The sequence below is a fragment of the Melanostigma gelatinosum genome, assembly GCF_949748355.1.
Source record: "Melanostigma gelatinosum genome assembly, chromosome: 1".
Taxonomy (NCBI): Eukaryota; Metazoa; Chordata; class Actinopteri; order Perciformes; family Zoarcidae; genus Melanostigma; species Melanostigma gelatinosum.
This window is the reverse complement of record NC_136634.1, coordinates 8,320,812-8,342,165: the sequence shown is the minus strand read 5'-3', so window position 1 is coordinate 8,342,165 and position 21,354 is coordinate 8,320,812. Positions and strand designations below refer to the sequence as shown.

General features: G+C 42.3%; 1 protein-coding gene across 1 annotated transcript in view; it reads right to left on the bottom strand.

The window, feature by feature from the left end:
* LOC306791066 (A-type voltage-gated potassium channel KCND2-like) overlaps window positions 1–18,192 on the bottom strand; it is a gene marked incomplete at both ends in the record, with an annotated part of 29,181 nt that extends 10,989 nt beyond the window's left edge. Inside the window, one exon of the mRNA XM_079287682.1 lies at window positions 17,081–18,192. Within this exon, the coding sequence (XP_079143808.1) occupies window positions 17,081–18,192 (1,112 nt within the window). The remainder of the gene's footprint in view (window positions 1–17,080) is intronic.
* Between the last annotated feature and the right edge of the window lie 3,162 nt (window positions 18,193–21,354).

Below are 21,354 nucleotides of genomic sequence, written 5' to 3'. Positions count from 1 at the left end.
GGGTTAAGTGTCCACATGGACCGATAAAAATAGCTTGCTATCCTGCAAACAGCAAATGTGAGAGTAATACTATAAATCAGGGGAGGTCTGCATGAAGCAGGTCGTCCATCAGTCAGGGCATGATGAAACTCGGTAAACTGACACAAACATTGCTCAAAGTCGAATTTGTCGTTCCATGTTTAGATTTCTGACCATCTTCCTCACAATACGTTCGAAAGCCAGGGGCTAAAATTATATTCCCACAACGTCAGTACAATACTTTGACAATGCAATTACACTGCTTCGTGGCTGAACGGGGAGGGCAGAGGAACATGAAAGAGGGGTTGGAAGCACGATGGGGACCCAGTGCTATGGATTATGAGAGAACGTGATAATGAAATGAAATCATCAGACACTCAAGTGATTATGCTAATGAACTCATTCAGTATTCATCATTAATCTGCATGCGGGGGAGAGTGGTGGCATTTTCTTGAACACAGAAAGCTTTGATCAAGCTGGTGGCAAGATACACCACCTCTGGTGAAGGCCTACGGTGGGGTTAAAAGTGAAAACGCAAAAAAATATATACAGATAAGTATATGTTTAACATGCCGAACTGGCGTCTTACTGGTGCATACCTAAGGACGTGTGCATATGGTCACCTAGTATTGAGATGAGATTGAAAATTGACCCCTGTGACCTTTGTTGTGTGTTAACGTGATGGAGAAGAGGAAAAACGCAAAAGGTCTTGCGGATTAGCTCCTCTGTGTTGGAAAGGAGAACTGGTCCAGGAGCCTCATTACACTGACAGCAGATTAGTGCTCCGCGGCACCAGAGCAGACGGTGCAAGATTAACTTTGATGTGCGATTCCACACAGAGCAGCCGCTGGATGTCAGCTCCCTCCACCAAATGGCCCCTTAACTCTGAGTTTCCAGCATGTGCATTCATGAGTTACAGTATCTAAAAATCTGCACTTTAAACGGCAGAACAGAGTTTTGGGCTCAGTGAAATTGTGCTCCTGGTAATATTACACCTACCGTAAAGAAACAGGTGTGAGATGTATTTACTGATTATGTTTGGTATAAATGTATATATTGGGCTCTGCACCTATTTTATATATGAAGATTAGTTTCCGCATAGTGACGAGGGTTCAGCCTGTAGAAACAGATGTATAATGTGTTCTGGAGAAGCTTTGTCAAGTCTAAGAAAACAACCCATGACGCTGTCATAGTGGTGTCAGAGTCTTCTCTGCTCGGAGTCTTCAAATTCAAAGCATAAGGCCTCAGCTACGAACTAAAAGTTATAAAGGATATCTCAGTCTCTATGTTCCTTCTTGACAACTCCATTTTGAAATTGTCTCTCACATGCACGAACGTTATGGAAATGCAATAATAAATTGCTAAAGCACCCATCTAATCTGTTAACTGTCTACACTTTTACAGGTACATGTAGAAAAAACATAATTGAAAATGCCCATCAGACCTGAAGTCTGATGGCTTGACCAACAGTTAAAAACAGAAAGGTTATTTAATTGCCAATTATAGAAGACAAAGAAAGGCAGCACTTACTCTCATTTTAGAAGACAGAACCTGTGAATACTTTGGTACCAAAACTGAGCTCACTGGTCAACAGATCCATGTCTCAGACAGATGAGCAAACACCACCCTGATGAAGAAAAACGAGCTAGTCAGCTGACTTTATATTGGGATTGCCAGTCAAACCACTCTTCTATCTCAGTCAAGAATGAATTGATTGATTGACTATCATTCTGCAGTCTGTGGGCAGATCAATATTGCAATAAAAGATTTAAAAAGTAATGCTCAGCAGACCAAATATAGTTCTAGAATTTGGAGGAAAGGAGAAAGTTTAAGGATAATACATGTCGGGTGTAAATGATCGATTTTCTTTATGCTCACCACCAGACAACTTTTGAGATTCTGTTTGAGTTGCAACTTTAAATTGTCTATATCAGCTTTTTACACCAAACAGCTGCAGCCTCTTGTCTTCACGCTTGCTTATACATGCAAAACGACACACCAGTGCTGGCTAGTTATGCCTCATACGGGATACTGCAGGTAGATATGAGCTCAATGCATAAATGGCCTCAGATTACTTGTCATACCAGTGAATAAAAGCAGTTAAAATTCCACAGAGCGTCTTTGAAACAAACATCAATGTACAAATTCCAGCCGTTTAAAAAAAAAAACAACATCTGCAAGTTCACAGGAATATTTCAAACTCTCACAGTAAAGCTGAGGGGAATAGCGGAGGTTGGGATGAGACAGAAAGACTGGTGAAGCGTAAAAATGTACTGAGCGGTCTCTCAGAGAGTGTGGACAGCAGCCAGACTGGCGACAGCAGCGAGCCCAGATAACAGCAAGTACCAGGAACCAGCGAGAACCTGTGGGGAAGTATTGGGAAGAGCTACATCTCTTCTAACAGCTGCTGACTGGCCCCTGGGGCACAGCGGAGCTGCTAGCTGCAGCCATATCCACCATCTCCCCAACTGCACCACGCTTCTTTGTGCGCATGGGGGACATCATTACTTTTTCCATTTCACTCCGCGAGACTTCTCCTGTCAAATCAAAAAATGACTCGGGGCCAAATCAAAAAATAACTCGGGGCCATGGGTGGAACAACAACGACGCAACCGAAAGGTCATTTTACCGATGAAAATTGGTCTTGCAGCCGCACAATCTACCGGTCACCAAGGAGTTTATAGCTGTGTCTGCTTTCACAGCAGGGGGTGGCTGAAGCCTGAATTAAACTGACCCTGGGCCAGAGGGAGAAAGCATGTGTACTTAATGACGCAACTCCCCATTAGTTTTAACTTCAGCGTCTTTGTCACTGCGGAGGACAGGCCTCCTGATGAATAATGATGTTAACACTCTGAAGACAGCCGGTGTAACGGCACAGCTTTGGCTCCAATGCGACACATTTGAATGTACCGTTAGCAAATCGTGACTGAATTAAGGTTACTCATTTTAATCACACTACAGCACGCCCTCCCTCCCACTCTCCCATGGGGTCGCTATATTTAAGCACTTTTTCATTTCTTCTCCTTTTTTTGGTCTTGGCTGATGGCAAGGCAATTGCTTTGTGGGATGTCGGCCCTTGAAGAATCAGACAACAGAAGGAGATATTTTTACACACTGTAGATGTGGAGTGAGAGCAAGCTGTATCAAATTGGCTGTGTAGTGTTGAGAAATCAAATCCCAGGCGCTTTTTTTGCCTGCCTGCTTCAGCTTTTATTTCTCTTTTATTTCTATTTTTTCAACGTTTCCCCTCCAAAACAGAAGCGATGTTGGTTTGGTACCTGCACTCTAAGATTAGTAGTCTGTCCTGGGGGAGAGGGAAAGAGTTGGAACGTTTGTCTCCCACCTCCCCCATTCATTTGCCCGCTTTCTAATTGGACTGTTCCATCTGTTGAGGTCTACAAATTGTCTTCTGGGGATGCTACAGCTAAAACATCAAACACACAAATACTTCAGGGACAGTCTACTTGGAGCGCTGCCAAGAAAGAGTAGTTTGTGTACGTGTGCGTGTTCCTGTGTGTCGTGATGTATTGTACAATCAGATGTCCAGCGGTATATACATGGTGGCGATAAGTAGAACCCTGCTGAACCCTGATTTGACGCTGGCAAGATTGGCTGCTTGGAAAATAAATCTACCACACAGCAGATCTGTCGGTCGTGAGTGACACAGTTTAATAAGAATTATTTCACAAGATGACAATGTTGATAAGTTCCCGAAATATAGTGTCAGTAGTATCGACTGGATGTCACACGCACTTCTGATAAATGTTTCTTCTCTGCAGTCCCCAAAGACAAGATTTTTAGATCCTGAAAAATGGCAACGCTTTTTGATTCTCTTCCAATTCCTACTTGGAGTCGTTAATGATATGGGAAAATGTATTCCATGCCACTCTTTACATCCCATTGACTGGGAGTTGAACACTCAGGAGCGAGCAGTGGGATGTGTGACAGTGTATTTGTGGTGATGATTACAGCCCATTAACTTTGATGGATGCCATTTCATAGAGAAGACAATAGGAGTTGGAACGGCGGAGACACAGCTTGTTTTTCTGTCACCAACATGTGTACACAAAAGTGTGGAGAAGAGTCCCGTATAGCAAAGTCCATGCTAAATAGATTTTTGGATCCGAATGAGACCACTTCACCTTTGGAGGTAATTGAATGTCACATTAGAGAGGCTGATGCTGGGTCTGTCTCCCAGGATCATCAGGCATGATTCCCCTGTGACTTCCAGAGGACAGTAAGGACCCGATGATCAAACATCACCACATATGCTAACAGCATTTCCATTGGGAATGCACATAGTGTCTGTTTCACTGCACATGAAAGCATGTCTGCATGTGCAGGTAAATGAGACTAAGCTGGACCAGAAAATGATTGCAAGATCCGGCTTTATTAATGCTAACTGTCTGAGCTACTTTCTTCTCTGTCCAACTCAGTCGCTTGTTTTTGCCTTTCGGCCCAAATGTGTGGCTTAGTCAAAATGAGACACACTCTGTTTGTCTGTGGCCGTTATGTAAAGATAAGGCCATGCATGCCAGAAATCTAACTCTAAAGCTCCTCCACTGGGATTACGGACAATTGGCTAAGGGGGAAAATGAAAAATAAAAATCAACTGTTTACGGTTTTGCACTAATACCTTGAAAAAGAAGCGACAATCTCCGCATGGAATTGCAATCCTTAAGCATTTGAGATACTCCTGAGTAGGACGCCTGCAGAGAGACACACAGGCAGGAAATACTTTAGGTGGGAGCAGAACCCACACTTCAATAACACCGAGGCGAACGTATCAATCTACAGCAACTATTGTCCATTCCGTTCTGAATAAAGCTTCTAAATTGTTGCCATTTTTAAGTCAATAAAATTCAACCAATACAGTATCAGAAGGCATTGACAGGAAAAGATTAGGATTTGTCATTTCAATGCTTCATTATGCTTACCTGGTCTGACCTTGTTAGTCGGTTGCCTAATTTACCCCTTGAAGTGTGTATTCACTACTTGCATATAGGCTTTAAAAAGTACCTGAACTGAATACACAATGAGGAATTTTTACATTTTCATAAACGGCTTGCGAGGATCTGGCCAGTGGTGGAAGAAGTACTACTTAATACAAATACTATATCAAATATTTCATTCAAAACTTTCCTTCAGCCACATGCACTTTCAAATAGCAAAATAACTATGAATAATTCTATGAATAATTAAAAATGCATCATCATGTGTCATCATCATTGTATTCTAAGCAGCATTTTAACAATTTTGGAGCCTATTTTATAACTGTGCCATATACTGCTGGGTAGTTTAATATAGACTAGTGCATGTTATTTGTTGATCAAATATTTTGATTGTTAAATCTATATTTTTAAAATGACTACAGCTGTCAAATAATTGCAGTGGAGTGAAAAAAAAAAGTCCTTCTGAAATGTAGTGAGGCCAAAGTATGAAGCAGCATAAAATAATAACATTCAAATAAAGTCCAAGAAGCTCAGATTGTACTTAAGTACAAGAGTTGAGTAAATATATCTAGTTTAGATTGTGCTCTGTGACAGAATGGTGAAACACCGAATGTGAAGCTACAACACAACGACAGCAAACTGTCCTGAACTGAGCACGGACATGATATCTTTCAGCAGTGATTTAAAAATGAGCTGTGATAGCGCAAATCTAAAATGAAAGACAGCCGGTGTGGTTGAAGAGCAAGAAGTTGGCGGTCTTGTCATTTTTTTACTTCATCATACAGTTACCTTGGCAGACTGTTACTACTGACAGTAGTTACAACTGCAGCCCTGCTAAGCTGTACTTATTGTAGGCACAGGGGTGCTTAGAGCTAAATGTAATTGTCAGCATTCCAACACGGTCACAATGCCAACATGCTGCTTTTAGCAGGTATAATGTTCACCATATTCAACCTTCTAAGTTTACTGTCTTATCCTGTAAATATCTGCTAATTAGCAATAAATACAAAGTACAGCTGACGGGGATGTCATTAGCAGGCTACAGCAAGTATCTGGTCATATACAAAAAAAATTGGACAGATTGGAATTTTGACCTGATGATGGCACGAGATGAAAAATTAATGTTTCATCAGTAGCTGGAAGGGTGCGCTCAGTAGAGTACAGGGTCTGTTTCAGAAAGCAGATTTAACAAAGTCTGAGCCCAACGCTGAGCTCTGAGTTTTTAGTTACAGAACAGCTGATCAGAGTTTGTTCAATCCACTCTGAGTTTGTCACTCAGTGAGTTAAGTTTGTGCGCGATGGAAAAAAAAGCCCATCATCAATGTCGCTCTGATACCACGATTCACCATGGTGGATGTAGAGGTATTAACGCATGTAGAGTATATATGCACTGTGCTCATTTATCTTTACAAAAAAGAGTCAGAGCGGGGGAAAGTGTGTTTTATTCTGTGTCGACTGGTATATTAGGCTGCAGCCTGAATTACATTTTAAATATATTCGTTCAGCTTTCATCTGACGGGGACAAGACAGGAGACAGCAACTGAAGATGAAACATAGAGTTGAAGATAAAAAATACATAGATCAATAGACATAAGAGAATTGATTGTAACTTCCTAATCTGGCACTGAAATGCTGTTAACTCATTCAGACCATACTCAGCCTGTTTAACAACTCACTTTCAAACTATTTTGCAGCTGCACCACGTCCATGCTCACGCCGAAATATTAACATATAATCTCCAATATCATAGGAATTATGTTCCATCAGTGACAGCTCACATAATCCGCGTGCACAGAGCGTTATATATTGATATAAAACAGATTTCATTCTGAGCCGAGGATGACTCGACGCTGTGTAATATCTGAATGTGAGTGCAAAAAAAACCGCTGGTCATAGTGAACCTCTGCTAATTAATGCACTTCGATACAGATGATCAATGAGGAAATACAGAATAATCTGGCTCGGTAAGAGGGAGGAGACGGAGAATAACGCAGGGCTTGTTCAGGAAAACCTGCCAGCGGGCAGGTTAGGTTGATGGAGTCAGTTACCATGGTAACTGTTTAAGTTACCTCCCTTTCTGGAGTTTTTCCAACGTCTCAAGGTTAACCAGCTCAGAGTTTTTACTGAACCTGTTCTCTGGAACAGGGCCCAGATCTCTGCCAGGTACGTGTTCCACGTCCACAGAGGTGTTATGTGATGGGAAAAAAAGACAAAATTGGCAAAAATAAAAGTGAGGCGGTTTGGAAGTGTTCTTCCTGACCAAAATAATTACAATTCATTTTAAAGGGAACTCAAATGTCTGCAGTAACTTTTAAGGTAAGCCGTCCAACAGTTGCGGAGACATTTCCCTTAAAACTGCAAATGCCAACCTCATCTTGGCACCAGAGGAAAAGTCAGTGGATCACCAAAGTCAGAAGGCCATTTTCACGATACCCATGCATGTTACCCATTCTCTGGCTGTCATTAATTTCTGCTCCAAATTTAATGGAAATGTAGTCAATAGTTGTGGAGATATATATCAGTCTGCACCAAAGTGGTGGCTCAACCATGCAGAAAGAACCACGCTGCTAGAGTGGCAAGAAAAAAACGCAGAAACCCTGGAAGATACTGTGGTTTATCACCGTGGGATAGTAAATTATGCTGAAATACAGACAAAAGACAGACACTGATATGTGAAGCCTTCAACCTGCCATGTGACTGCTCTGAATTTACAGGTGCCGGGCACAATAAAAGCATCATCATCATTTCCCTTTGTGAAGATTTAATGCTCAATCCCTGTTGCGACTGTGGCAGTAAAGTCTTGATTTAATACTGTGGTAATTATTTAAGACCTTAGTTTGTAGTAATTCAATTGCATCATATTGTCCTGTGTGATTGCAATTTTGACCTCTGTAAATTTTGATCTCTGTAACAAGAACCAACTGCTAAAAAGAAATGCACTTTTCACAAGCTTCTAGTCATTGCACAGCTATCGTATTTAAATACTTTATATTGTAATAGCACCTCTAATACTACAATAGCAAGTGGTAGTTGCAATATACTTATAATATTTATCTTTTTAAGATCTCCCTCGCAATCAGCTGGAAGTATCTGAAAGTCTGAACTTGAAATTAAATAATAGCACCATACAACCGGCACGTAATATGTCGCCAATCCATCTGCGACCGCAGGAAGACAGTGAAAGAAAAGGAAAATAGCCACTGGTACACCTGTACATGAGAAATTTGTTTGAGGTCAAAGAGAAAAATACCACCCTGGAGCACATGCCCTGTTTAGTTTCAGTTTGACCAAATGACCTACATTAGGTGATATATTTAGCTATTTATAGGAGCTGGGGCAGGCAGGAAACAGCTGCCATGCGTCAGGGTGACAGGCTGACATCCCTCATCTCAGCAGGACCTCCCTGCCAGGCAGTCAGGAGGAAGCTCTTTGTACCTCATCTGAAATGGGACATAACCTCTTATCATTCATACTGCATACAGAAACTAATAATCTATGGAGCCTGTGGCACAGACTCAACAACGAAAGTGAGTTAACAGTGGCGAGAACTATATGGGCAGCTTGATTCGAGGCCGCACTTTACGCTTCACAGAGATGTGTATTCTGCCTTTACAGCAAACTGTGGATTTCATTCAAGCAGGATCAGTATTGATCATGAGGAGCTTTTATTCTGGTATCCTGGTGCTGTAAACTGGCACAAGATGCCTCAGCTCTAACAAAAATGAGACGATTCATCAGCAGTGAAACAGTGCTTTAAGGCGACAAACGGGCCGAATCAATATTCACGACTTTGCTGTGAAGTGGCTCACGTTCACGCGTTATGAATGGGCTGCAAACCAAGTTTCAATTAATGTGTTAGCATCAAAGTTTCACCGCTCTCTCTGAAACTGATGACAGGCCTTTTGTTTGTCTTCGGTACATGAAAGTCTCCATCGATTCCAACACAGGATACTAGACTGTGACTGGTGTTAACGTTACACACTATTACACAATGAAAGTGTGACACCGTTGAATGCATGCAACACCGCATCTAAGTGTAGATACTTTAAAACTGAGGTAACTGTCAAAGTCATTGATTTATCTCATTTCACCGTAGTTCTTGTTTTGCCGAGAGGCTTTGAAAAGAGCATAACTTTCATTTTAAAACTGTATCGAGTGATATCCTATCACTCTTCAGATGAGGTGTTGGACCAGCAGAAGTTACATCACTCATTAAATTCCATTTCGTTCACGCAGCAGACTGGTGATTGCTTTTAGCTACAATCTCTGAATCTCTGCTGATCGTATATGTTGGCTTGTTGGCTGTCGGGCGTTTTTGATAAAGAGACAAATGTCAGGGGGAGGGATACTCACAGTCTGGCATTATAAAAGCTGGCACCGTTTCAACATATTGTGTTTGCTATGCTGCCCCATGCGCCTGGAAAAAAAAGAAAATCGGTGTAAAGTGCAGTTCACCCCTCCCAAACTCCTCATAGTGACGGGTGGGACTATCACCACCGCCCTCATGAGTTTCTGTTCCTACATCTGTCCTGCAAAGAGTGATTTCAAGGTCAGAAAAAGGGGCAAAGGCTGGATTTGGTCTGGGAAATGCAGTATAATGTATGTTAGTTCAATGTTTACCATAGCGACAGTGGCATCTAAAAATAAAAGGAACAACTGTTTCTCCCTCAGCACTCATTACATGCCAAAGCAGGGAGCAGTGTACTGTTCAGACAGGCATAGCGGACATAAAAAACAGCTCTCTGCGAAAAACAAACGGCAATCTGATCTTTTAATGGCGATTAGTTTCAGTGTTACACAGGAGTAACAAATGCAAGGCCAGTGACTTGCATATGTTTAACTCTACCATTTATTACAGTGATTTTCTTTTTTAATGATGCTAATGTGACCATGTGGGAATTGTTCATACCAATTCATTTCTCCATTGTTTCAACACCACGTTGAGTTGATAATTAGTTTTCTGGCCTTACAGCGAGACCCTGATCATGAAACGTTAAACAAGTGAGTGGTAGTGGCTACAGGATGTCTCTCCAAGGAAACTTTCAGTGGCTGGACTCAAACTTATAACAAGAGTTTCTGCAGTGTACGTAAAGAATGTATTGGATGTCAGGGCCTACTAAAAGGATAGGCAATGATTTTACACAATGGAATATAGACTAACCTTCAGAATAAAATCCATTCAGAGTACAGAAAAGAGGAAGAGAGCTCAATTCACTTAAAGGCACAGTTCAACATTTGGGGAAATATATTTATTTGCTTTCTTGTCAAGAGTTGGATGAGACAAGAAGTCCTCCAAATTAAACAACAATATTAGCTGCTTGCTAGATCTGAACTGATGCCTTTATCGGCAGGACAACGCTTTTTTTTATGATTGGACAACATTCTGGTTAAGGTTTTTGTTAGAACTACTTCTTTAATGTTCGGAAATGATCGTGGTCACGGTTGAAATGTTTTTTAATTTCTTAATTTTGAGCAAAACACAAGCAATTGAAATAAAAGATTTTCACAATATTGACGAGATGTTTGTGGCATTAAGAAGAAGAAAAAGACGCCGCAAACAAATGAACACAATCAAGTGAAGAATCTCATTCACATAAGTGACGAGAAAAGAAAAACAAACGGTGACCCATGTGACCACGGGGACGCTCGAAACTGGTGAACAAGACTATCAGTGCAAGGTGAAGCGTATAGCAAATGTCACCATTAATATTGGAATCATGACATCAATAAAAAAAACATTGTAAGCCTAATAAATGTGTTTGTCACTTTTTAGTTTTTGCCACTCCAATTTGGCTATTTCTGTATGTCGTTGCGTGTTTGATGTAAAATGTTGAAGATATATTTCTTCATCTGCTCGTGTTTTCCAGAGTTGCATTGTGCTGTAGGGCTCGGGGAATCGATACCTAATGGATTGAGACAACCGGCACTAAGTCTTGTTTTGGGTATCGATACTTGCATCATTAAGATTGATACCAAAAGAAAATGAAATGAACACTCTTATTACAGTAATGCATGGACTCTTTGCTTCTCCGCTGTGGTTACGTACATGCGCATGGCGAACAATTCGTTAGCTCATAGACTTCACACATCTTTTGTAATTTACCATTAAAAACTGATGAAAAATACATTCAGAAGTAGCCTAATAATGATGATAAGATGATTATATTCACCTAAAATCATGCACTACTCTCCGCCTCTACATTACATTACATTACTGCCTTTAATAATGGAAGAACGCTGTGATTCTGGTCCTGGTATTACTTGGATTGAAACCAAATTTCAGGGTATTGCTCACACCTTTTTCTCTCGGCCACCATATTTCCAATGTAAAGCCTAGTAATAAATGGGGAGACATGTTTAGAATAATGACTACATAATACATTTATGAATAGAATAATGAATACATTTATTGTGATCCTGACATGATAATTGTATGTGGATCTAATGCTAAGCAGAGTGTAAACCGTTTAGAATAAAGTATCTCAACACAGTGATGAGGAAGCATTATGTGGGTCTGCATACCAATCTCCAGCAGCAGACCAGCCATTTTCATCTCCATGTAAATAAGTATATAAGTATGTAAATAAGCCATGTAGTACCAGAGGAGAAGATAGCTGTGGTTGGGTTTATCATTTTCACACCATTTGATCAACTGATCTCATGGCGTACACTTTGCATCCGATATCTTCTACGACATGTCAACTATCAAGATAGGACACAGTCACATAATAGCCAATATATCCCCATTTCATTCATTCTCTCAAGTTGCATTATAGGGTTTCTTGGCTGTTAGATTGGATGGAAGTAGAGCCAGACAGAGCAAATGCTTTCCAACAACAATGAAATCGAGGCGATGTGTTTTCTCACATACCGCCTTATTTCCTAATGCAGTGATGCTGCATTCATTCGGAGCAACTTTAATCTCGTTCCGGAAAATTCCATTAATCTTTGACATTGCTTGCAATACAAAGAAGTAGATGAAAATGCTGAGCGGTGGGAAAAAACACTGATGCTATATTTTATGTCCTCACACTACGTTACCCAGGCCCAAGTGCAGAACATGCTAGTCTATTTCCCTGCTTAATGCAGCACATTCAAAGTGAATTAATGAAAGCCCCCCGCATGGAATGAGTGTTATTGGTGCTGCCTCGAATACCGGGTTGTCGAAGAAATCAAATCAAATGGAGGGATTGCCATTTTGTCCATGCCATATAGATTATTTATCAATCTGACCATCCGCAGTGCCTGCTTTTACAGTCAGTTCACATACACAGTAGCCTCACATCAACCAGAATCTGTTTCAGTTCAGGGTTGACTGACCAAAAGCACATTTTCTTTTTGACATTATATTATTCATTAAAAACATACCGTATACACTGTCAATAAAATTAAATTTAAGATGCGAATGAAAGTCTTTGAAATTTCTATATACATAAATATGATGTAATAAATCCGTAATATATGAATCCCTATCAAATGCTAATCAATCATTCATCTCACACCTCTATAACACCCTTTTAAATCTCTAGCTACCAGTGTGATGAAAACAAAGAGACTGAAATGCAGGGGCTTGCGTATTTTCAATTTAGCAGAAAAAGAGCCGCTCTGTTGTTTTTTCACAGATTCGGTCGTTCACAATGATCTTAATCTCCTCTTCCCGGCTTCCTGTTCCCGCCCCTCGCTCCTCCATTTCACAGTCATTTGCATGGGCAGAAAGGAGCTTGCACAGAAGAGATATTTCAGTGCCAGGTCCCCCTCATTAAGTCACCTGTCACTTCAGGACCATTATACCAGCCTCATATTAGCATCACCTCTCCTCCCCAATAAAGCACCTGGAGAGCGACTATGAGCCTCCAGGCTAATGGCAGCCTACACATCTCACATCAGCCACATCTGCTTTACACAGTAAGTCACCAGATCGCTCATAATGGATTGCTGATTTTCATAATGTGCATAACATACACAATGCCAAGTGGTGTCGTGTATTCTACTGAACACAAAAATGACACCCATTGCAGCACATAATCCAACACACCAAATGTTCTCGCTGACTGTCGTGCACAGGCGGAGGAGGTGGAAAAAGAGTGAAAATCCTCTGCATTGGCTGCAAGGGGCATGGTAATTTATTCAACCACATGAGTGCTATATCATCAAGAATGCATTTGTTATCTCATGGGTACAGATACAGTGAAAGGGCCTACAGATTGTTCCTGCATATTTCAATTACATTTGACATGTAGTGAAGGGGTTTGGACTTCAAAAAGCTTCGCTTTGCACCATATCAAAGCTAAATGTAATGCTTTGCATTATAGGTTTGATTGCAATGGGGTTGAGGTGACAAACCTGGCAAGCATGATAATGGCCATGCTTCTGGTGGTTTATGGGCCCAACAGTGACCCTCATGTCTGTTAACCTTGCCTCCTCTGTCTTATAAATCCTATCCCGAGAGGTTTATAGGGCTCACTTGTCAAGCCTTTCCAGTCGTATTTGGTGGGTGGAGCTGTAGCACAGACGGACGACATGGTGATAAATTCTGCATCTGTGGAGTGACTACAATGTACGGCCGTGTTTGTTGTACCGTAGGACAATGCCCATAGTAAATGTGACAACAAATCAGCAATTAGAACGATCATTCCTCTCAGCCGAATCCAGAGGCAGTGGCTGAAATAAAGATATTGATATGAGGGTTGAAGGAAAAGTTGTGTGTGTGTGTGTTTGAAAAAATATGCTTGTGTCGGCTGCTCGGGGCCATTATGTCTAACAAAGGTAATGTCTGTTTGTGTCCAGAGGAACGAGTGTGCCTCTGTGCCACACTAAACCCTGTCCTCCCCACTCCGCTTCCCTTGTGGGTTGCGCTTGACTTCCACCGTTTTCACAGCTGCTCTCAGCAGTGCACTCCATTACACCTTAAATCACTTAAAAGATCTGAAGCACCAAAAAGTCCCTCTGCAGCTAATTCACCCTGACTGTGTGGATCATCTCGAGAAAGCAAGAGCAAAAAAAACACTGCAACATCTCATTCAAGCCGGATAAAGTGTATCTTTATATTGGCATATAGAAGCAGGAATCTATCGCTGCCTGAAATGGACAATATTAAATCAAGTCACTAAATTATACTCCCGGACTGCAGTTTTCAAAGACATTCCAAAACACAATACCTCATATGAGAATCTCATATCTCAAACACACAGTCACCCAATTCTTGAAGATCTTGGCAGGAGCATTCTGACAGAGGCAGATTCCTCTTTGGTATCCGAAAGCCGCCGCAGAGATTAGGCTAGATAAATAAGGAGGGATAAGTGGGTCTTGTCCTGTGTTTGGTGGCACAGAGCAGTAGACACACAGTGGCGTGACACGCAGCTGCACGGTGCTATTGATTCTCTGCTAGTCTCCAGGCACCCTTCCCTTTCATTCAGGCTGCCTGCCAAGTGCCTCTGAACAGGAGCCCCTGCTCTCCCAATGTCTGCACGTCTGCTTAAGCACAATCAATGGGCCATCAGCGGGGGAGAGAACGCACGCCACTGTCTTTACTTCAACGGGGTGAGAGTCAGGGAAATTGAAAATATATGTGGAAAGACATCATGATACTATGCAGGTATAGAGCATCTTTGACTATCAGCATGAAATCAAATGCCTCAAATGGAGGTTACAGTCAGTAGCGCCCCCGCTAGTCTTTAGAGAGCTTATTTTTGACCGAATGAAGAGACTACCCCATTCGTATCTGACTAAAATAACTATTTGTTAGGCGTGACTCGATTTTTTCTGCATGCTGAGAACTGAAATAAATCATCAGAATACGTAATTTCCCCTGATCAGATAAGAATTTGAAGGTTACTGGAGAAGAGGACAACAGATAATTCCCTCACTTCAGTGCATTCAGCAGACAATGACGAGCACAATTCAGCGCTAGTGTACGGCTGTACGTTTTTTTTGTTTTTTGTTAAAGCACACCTCAAGACAATGATGGATCATGAGAAGGAGCCGACTTTGTCTTTCAGTGATGGGTATTCAGCTTCTCCACCGGTGGTCCACGATGCAGCATATACTGCACCACTGCAAGGCTTCAGTTGGGGTTGCAGATCTGTCAGCCAGGCTGTCATGGTTCACAATGGAGTGACAGAAACGTCCCCATTACCAAGGACATTTCAGTTTTGTACCTCGCACGGCAGAACATCTTTTTCAAATCCATCTGAAGCAACACAAAGGGGATTCCGAGCTGAATGCAGCAATATATTTGTTGCTCCCCAAAGATAAATAATGCACCCTCTTACACAACTCATCTCTCATCTGTGCTTTCAATCTGAATGTAACGCATGGCCAATGCAGCATTACATTTGAGCTGGCAGCTTCAATCACCGGATCGTGCATATTGCTAATTATGCACTCATTGGTCATTTAAAGGGTGAATAGTAGTATTTCGACTGGTATTGAGTGAGTGCAGGGGGAAGCTTTGTATGCCATTAAGAAGACAAGAAATCCACTAAGTGTCACCCACTGCATGAGGGAAGATAGAGAGAGGTTGACGTAGTGACAATGAATACTAATTCAAATGATAACAATAATAAGATATGTTGCCTGCGGAGCTGAAGGGTACAGGTGCCGAGTGCCTGCATCAATGCAGATATGAGGATCAAGAAGGATCCGTATCAAATCCGTATAAAAAGTGAAGCATACAATGCAGTTTGCTGGCATGGAGCATGAACATTTTTCTATCCGATAAACCAAAAATAAAACAGAAAACTCCCCATCTGAACTTTGTATGCAGAGAATTATGCCAGACACATCTCAAGCACACTCTTATACACACATAGCCATATACACACACATGCACACACACACACACACACACACACACACACACACACACACACACACACACACACACACACACACACACACACACACACACACACACACACACACACACACACACACACACACACACACAGCCAGTGGCAATTTGTTTTGCAATGTTTGATCTGTGATATGACTTTGAAATGAAAAGACAACATTATTTCAACAGGAGCTAATTTCTGTGTCATCAGTGGAGAGCAGCGCGTGAGGACTAACATTGGCTGAGTGTCTGTTCAACCTCGTACGTGCGGCAGCGAGTAAAGAAGCGACGGGAGTATTTTTACACAAATTAAAAACGGTCCGGCCACTCAAATATTCACTTTGTTTAATTTGAACAGATAAAAAACAAATGGCGGCCTGTCCACTCATTGACAGCAACTTTTTAGCACGTTAGAGTTCGACTGAACAATATAAATAATAATAATAATATTTATAATAATAATAACCCACGAGAGCATCTGAGTGGTTGAGTGCACACATCAATACAAATTCATTTGTTGTGATCATTTTAGGCAATGAGAGGCAGTGATGAGGCGGTGCAGGGAGGGGGGAGGTGTGTGTGTGTGTGTGTGTGTGTGTGTGTGTGTGTGTGTAATCTATACATTTTATAAACTACTTTGCCTTTAATTAAATCACTGCACTTGCGCCTCAGTTTGCGCTATCAATGCGGTATGCAGGATCTTGAATTTCATCCTAAAACCTCTCCTGTGACGTGAATTAAACAAAAAGACACCTCCGCTGTCTGTTTATTGGCCACAATGTTTGTGTTCACTGCGGTAACCTTTCACAAAGAGCGCTTCCAATGAAATCCATTGAATAGAGGCAGGAACGAAGCCTAACCTTCGGATAAGGGCTGTTTGTGAGGGGCAGGCTCATTGATAGGCAGTGAATGGCGCACTGAAGCCTTTATAAAGCTGACCGTCCCTGCACTCATATTGGCTGAGCAGCGCTCGAGGCTGTCAACATGCCAACTAAATGCACACCTGTGGCTGCACGACAATTACTTCAAACCTTGGCAGAAATGTGTGGTAATTGTTCGGTACACTAAGTTATCTATTCCTCAAGATTGAATAAAATAAATAAATGTGAATGAATTAGTATAGTACTACTACAACTAAGCAATTGAATAATTCGTATTGTCCATGTGTCGCCATGAACGTGGACGTTTCTTTGAGGATGTGAGCGAGTTGAAGTGGTGATCAATGTTTCATGGGAATAACTATAAAGATTTAATGGACTGATATGCAGCCACCTACCCCAGTGTTGTCATGGTGACAATGGTGTACCAAAACGCTGCGGGGATACTGGTGAACTTGCTGGCCGTGGAGCCTTTTTCTGCATAAAACATGACCGTTGCGAAGATAATGATGGCCATGGTGAGGGAGAATAGTAGGAAGCCCAGCTCGGAGGCGCAGCTCTTCAAGGTGTAGCCAAGGATGCGCAGCCCCGCGGAGTGCCGGGAGAACTTGAAAATCCGAAAGACCCGGAAGACTCTGAGCGTGACGAAAGCGCCGCTCACCTGGTCATTGTCGGTCATGACCAGGCCAATGTAGTAAGGCATGATGGCGACCACGTCGATGACGCTCATCACACTTTTCATGAACTTGTACCGGCTGGGGGCTGCTGTCAAACGGAGGAGATACTCAACCGTGAATATCAAGACGCACGCAGTGTCTAAACAAAAGAAGGCCAGCGAGTAACGGTCTCCACAGGACATCTCCTTTGCCCTGTTGGGCACAATCCCGCACGGAATCGTCTCCACCACGTTGGCCATCACTGATATGGCAATGAAGAAGCCCGTGACATAGTAGAAGACCAGAGCCATGGTGCTGGTGTGAGGGTTTTCAAAAGCCCGCCACAGGAACTCCCGGGACGTCAGGTTAACCGGCGTGACGTCATTGCTCTGGTCCATCTCCTCATCGTCTTGAAGCCTCTCTGCATTTTCGCGCCTGCGGTCCTTGTACTCCTCATAACAGCAGTCCCCAATGATCTCGGAGATTATACCAAAGAAAGCGAGCTCCTCGTCGTATGCCGCTATGCACTCTTGGCGCGGATAGTGTAGTTTCCCCGTGCGGTAAAAATTGAGGATATGCCTAAAGATGTCAGGGTCACGGTCGAAAAAGTACTCGCTTGTCTCCTCGTGGAAAAAGAAGTCTCTCTCCGTGCTCCCCAGCAAAGTGTCCGGGTACCTCTCTAAAGTGGTCCGCCACGTCTGAAACTTGGTCCCACTCACGTTGAGGATGATGAGTCCGTCCTTGCCTTTCTTCTTGTCTTGCGGAGGGATGGGCATCGGGGTGCTCGCCACCGGCATCCATCCTATGGCCGCGGCTCGGGCGAACGGGAGCCATGCCGCTACACCTGCTGCCATGCTGGCCTATAGTGTTTAATACAACCCTGCTCCGGTTATCACAGTGCTATGGTTCAGAGACGAATTGCATCTGCAGAAAGAACAGCAGATAGAGACACTGGTGGTTAGGCTTCTGAGGCACCTAGGCTCAACAGAATGTGATAAGAAAACAAACAAACCCATTTACTTATACTGGCACTGCGCATAGCACTGTTGAGTGTCACTCTCAAGCATTTTCCCCCATTCTAACTGTTCAGTTATGGAAGCCTACTTTGCGGCAGAATATGAATTGGATTTCGAAAACGTCACCAATCAATAAGCAGGAATGAAAGTAAAAGAAATCCACCCACCTTAGGGAAGGCTGCTCTTTAAATTGCATCCACGGCGAGTTTAATAAAAAAATAAAAAAACAGCTATCCTCGGAAGAGAATACTTGCGATTCCGCCACCCATCTATCTGTCACTGCAGCCAGACGATAGAGGAAAAGCAGTAGAATAACGTGGCATCAACAAGTTAAACAATTCGAGCAGCAGTTTCTCCGCACAGAGTGGTCAGTCGTCCAAGCGCGATCTTTTTATTTTTTTCTTTCTCCTCTTTTCAACCGCAAGGCAACGGTGCTCAGTTGTATGCGTTTTTCCTCGCGTTGCAGCTACTCCTCCATAAACTCCTGTTCCTCTCGTCGACTGCAAGACCACCCTCCCCCTCCTCACCACCGAGCCCCTACTGTGGAGAGAGGAGAGACAATCGTATGCAGAGAGAGAGGAGTGGTCCTATCTGCACCCAGCAATTCCTCTGCTGCTTTTCTGTGGGGGGAATAATCAATGCGTAATTGTAGTCCAAGTAGGCGGCATCTCCAAAACCTCAAGTTAATGCTTGTGTTTGTGTGTTTTCTCCTCGCTGCACACCGCGAACCCTCACAATTCGACTTAGTACAAATGTAGCCTATACTATTGTGTGTGATATAAATCATGAAATGTGTTGCCTAAGGTGGCTGGTTTTATGTGGAGGTCGCGATTTCTGGCCACATTGATGCGCAATGTCCCTTTGAAGTCTTCCTTCTTTTTTTCTTTCGAAAAATTCCCAATACAGAGAAAAAAAGAGAATAAGTCTGATACCGCTCAGTTTGGGGAGTTAAGAGCAATATCGTTGTTTGTTTTACTATCAAAACGCTCACAGGATGCCGTGACATATTGATTTCAATATCTGGACTTATTAGTTTTAGTTGTTTTTTTAAAGAAATAAATCTCAGATCTGCAACAAATCGTGATCAATATTGTTTCTTGAATTGCATCGTTTTGTGATGCTACTCCACGGGGCAACACAGCTTTAAAGGTCAACATCATTGGGCTACACTACTGACATTTTCCAAAATAACCATAATCAATGAAATGTCTCTTGTGTTCCATAACACAACACAGCCATCTCCGAGGGGAACCCAGACAGCTGCGTCCACTGTGGAGCATGTGTTAGGGCGGGGAACCGTATTTGGCTTCAGATCTTTAGAACATAAAGAGCACGTTCCCACTGATCCTTGAACATATTTCTGACCCGTTTTACCGTTTTCGTTTTTCAGCACCGTGGACAGCTCCAGAGCTTTCAACATAGTGGCAGACGCCACTTTCTCGTGCCCCTGTGTGCGTGCAGGTTTCAGTTTCGTGGTATGTTTTATACTGTAGTCACTTAGCTTTAGATATTCTCCAGCTTAAGCTATAAACACACAGGGGTTCCGAGTCATGGGTAAGTACACACAGCTGCAGAGCTTCTGCAAAACGAATGGCCTGTTTGACCCAAACTCCTGATCTCGAAATGAGGTGTAGATTCATTCTCTTAAAAAGATGCCACAGCTGTTGCTCTTATTCAAAGTACTGTAATTTGCAACAAGAGTAAAGCAAGTGGCCCAGTGTCTTGCTCAAGGACAGTTTAACTGTGTAAGTGGCCGCTGATGGACACACCAGCCAGATCTGTGGCTTTTTGTTCTCCAAATCTCCAGCTAGTGCAACACCCAGTCATGGTTCCCTCTGGCATTATGCCAGAGGGAACCAGTTTTTTTGTAGGATGAATGCACAGGACTGTCAGAAGCCCCATTAGTGTATGCTGAGCATGTCAGAGCACACTCAGTGTTCAGTTTGAGCAGGCCCAGGGGCTATGTATTCATCAGCACATTTAAATAATCCAGAGGTTGCCAAATTGCACCAAACAGGCATCCCAGCTGAGCTGGATACTGCAAGCGTGTCAGAGCACAGATAGCCACAGTGTTTAATTTGAAAAGTACTCAAAGTGGTTATTTAGCATTTACATATCTGTAATTTATTACAGATCTGTAAGTTAAGCAAATCAAAGCAATTTGTCAAATTTCTGATATTTCTACAAAACATGGTAATATTTTCCTCAGAAAAGCAGTATGGGTGAGTTTCCATCTGCATTTGGTTTGTAAAGTATCTAAATCATTATTAAATCTTTCTACAAGTGAAACCACAGTTCCATCCTGTTTTATTTTCACAGCATATTCACAGATACATTATTTTGGACGAGTCATGTTGTATGGTGGTGGTCTGCGGTCTGGTGTGATGGTCAGAGTGACGCCATCCAAGGTGCTGACATACTTCATGATTACGCTCCTTTCCAAGAAGTTCCAAGGTCATTTCAGATGATTGGTGTTGACGCAGAGCTGTGCAGATGATTTAATTACATCGTCTGTGTGTTTATGGATTTACTGTTTGGATCAAGTAATTAGCGTGTGTCCTCAACAAGGTTGAACAACTCATCCCCCATTTTTGTGCTATTTTGCGGGTATCAGTTCAAAGATGGAAACTGCTGATCTTGATATATGATAAAAGCCATATCTCAACCAACATGCAGACCTGATTCTCAGTGGCTTCTAGTAATAATAATACATAATCAGACTCTTGCACTGGCCAGACAGATTTTGAACTTGTACTGAAGCCTTTGGGATTAGGTTGTGTAACAGGATACATTTCGTGAACAGGTCCTTAAGTTTGCTCAGTGTTGTAACTCAAAGGCATGCATCCAAAACAAACACACAGACTGTCTGATAAACCCTCAGACTTTCATGGAGGCTCACACACACACAGTCATCTTTTATTTGCATTTGATCAATTGACAGTAACAGTCTTTCCACTGGAGCACACTGGTGCAGCCCACACTGCTGCATGTGTTCTGTAT